Source organism: Palaemon carinicauda, chromosome 39 (genome assembly GCF_036898095.1).
Source record: "Palaemon carinicauda isolate YSFRI2023 chromosome 39, ASM3689809v2, whole genome shotgun sequence".
Lineage (NCBI taxonomy): Eukaryota > Metazoa > Arthropoda > Malacostraca > Decapoda > Palaemonidae > Palaemon > Palaemon carinicauda.
The window spans coordinates 54,806,350-54,808,849 of record NC_090763.1 but is presented as its reverse complement, the minus strand read 5'-3'; the positions used below and the strand labels follow the sequence as shown (position 1 = coordinate 54,808,849).

Sequence of the window (2,500 nt, the reverse complement as noted above, 5' to 3'; positions counted from 1 at the left end):
TATATACTTGACCTAAGATTACCCACATACGTGACCTAAGATCACCCACATACGTTACCTAAAATTACGTAGGTCTAGTTGTATTTCAGTGACAATGTAAACCTATAAAGAAACTTTTGGCGAGAGAGAGAGAGAGAGAGAGAGAGAGAGAGAGAGAGAGAGAGAGAGAGAGAGACTTCTTGAATTCAGAGGATGAGTTGAAGGTAGAATCTACACTGACATTTACTATTGAAAAATGAGAATTAAACTGTGAATTATACTAAATAGATCAGTGTATCAGTTTGGACACATCGTTCACTCTAATAGATATTGTATTGATATGCAAATATGTGCGTAGTGTGTGGAATATATATATATATATATATATATATATATATATATATATATATATATATATATATATATATATATATATATATTATATATATATCATATATATATATATGTGGCTGGGTGCACTTTTGTCACAGGAAGGTGTACTAGAAATTCCTGCGTCCAACTGTATATACATTTAAACGGAAGAAATAATTTATTTACATTTAAATTTTGCAAGTTAATAAAACACTTTTTTCTTGGATAATATCGTTAATAAATTTTATGGTTTATAGTTTATATCTAAATTACATTTTGTTTATATAATAACAATTTTGTTTAATTTTTTTTTTAAATGTCTATTAGTCTATTTGCGTTGATTAAGTTGCGCATTTATTTATTAATTTAAGTAGTCATTCATACTTAGAACACTGTTAGCAAACATATACTGTTTTTGACAATTTTGTTTATTTTTTTTCCTTTAAATGTTTATTAATCTATTTGCGTTGATTAAGTTGCGCTTTTATTTCTATTTATCAATTTAAGTAGTCATTCATACTTTAAACACTGTTAGCAAACATATACTGTTTTTTTTTTTTTTTTTTTTTTTTTTTTTTTTTTTTTTTTTTTTTTTTTTTTTTTTTTTAAAGAACACAATTATGGTCTACTGGCTAACACGTTCAGACTCTTAATGAACATCCTAACCAAATCTCTGGTATTTAACGACACAAAGACGTCATGCCAACACGACGCATCTCAAAATACTTACTTGGCTGCCCATTCTTTTCGGGAGGCGCAAACCTTAACGGACTGAGGACCCGCGCCACGCTCATTTTGGGCGGGGTTTTACAGCACCACACTTTGGCTGCTTTTTAGGGACCGCGCGACGGGACTGGATCTCGCCGCACGAGTCACTCACTACTACTGGGCCTAAGTACAGTAAAGTGTTCCGCTGGATAAACTAGTTCCTTCGTCGGCTCATTAATACCTTGTTTTTGACTATTTGTGTCTTAGGTTATCTGAAAGGCAAATATTTTACAGTGTGATGGTATATATTTAACGTTTTAGTATCTTTATCAGTACTTTTTTTCGCTTTTTAGTCCCCCTTTTTCAGTACTTTTTCTCTTTTTACCTCCCTTTATCAGTACTTTTTCTCTTTTCAGAACTCTTTTTCAGTACTTTTTCTCTTTTTAGTTCCCTAGATCAGTAGTTTTTCTCTTTTCAGACCTCTTTTTCAGTCCCTTTTCTCTTTTCAGACCTCTTTTTCAGTACTTTTTCTCTTTAAAGTCCTCCTTTTTCAGTACTTTTTCTCTTTTCAGACCCCCATTTCAGTACTAAGTTCCTGGCGCTGCCTTTAACACAGTATTACTCAGACTAAGTTCCGGAGTCTTGCATCCTTGCATTCGCATCGCGTTCCTCCACAACCTGTTTAAATATTTGAAAACGGCCAGGTCTTTTTTTTTCCGGCCCCAGGAAATGCACACCACATCGGAAACCACACATCTGCATGTAAATGTATTCGGTGCGATGGAACCAATTTTTTTTTTTTTTTTTTTTTTTTTTTTTTTTACCCAAAAGTCCTTTCACATTTCTTTTCTTTTCAAGGCTTATTTACCAGGCAATGTTACTGTCCCTTGCCTCTAGCATTCATGAGCGGCCTTTAAACCTTTAAACAAATTCTAGCAGAAGTTGCATAACTCTTCTCTCGCGCTTATAGAAATGGCCTATTCTATTCTAATTCTAACTCTAACCTTCTTCACCTAAATTGAGTCTGTATTCACCTATCTATTCATTAAACCTTTTCTGTTAGAATTGGTGATTTAATAGATTAATTGAATAGCAATGATGATCAGGAAAGTTATAATCATAAAAATAATTTCAGAACTAAAACTCAAAAATAGTGTAGATATCGAACCAATTTTTGTTTTCTAGTCTTATTCCAATGGGCCAGCGACCTAGCATGAACAACCTGAATTGGAATATAATTTTAAAAGTATATATATATATATATATATATATATATATATATATATATATATATATATATATATATATAAACGTGTGTATAATGCATACATATAATACGATATATATGTATATGTATGTATGTATGTATATATATATATATATATATACTGTATATATATACATATATATATATATATATATAAATATATATATATATATA

General features: G+C 30.6%; 1 protein-coding gene across 4 annotated transcripts in view; it reads right to left on the bottom strand.

Annotated features, from left to right (window-relative positions):
- LOC137631202 (uncharacterized) overlaps positions 1-2,500 on the bottom strand; it is a 314,914-nt gene that overhangs the window by 132,669 nt on the left and 179,745 nt on the right. The window contains exon 2 of one of the 4 annotated variants that reach the window (XM_068362947.1): positions 1,082-1,331. The exons of the other annotated variants lie outside the window; for them this stretch is intronic. Within the exon in view, the coding sequence (XP_068219048.1) occupies positions 1,082-1,145 (64 nt within the window). The 5' untranslated portion in view covers positions 1,146-1,331. The remainder of the gene's footprint in view (positions 1-1,081; positions 1,332-2,500) is intronic. 4 annotated transcript variants of the gene reach the window in all.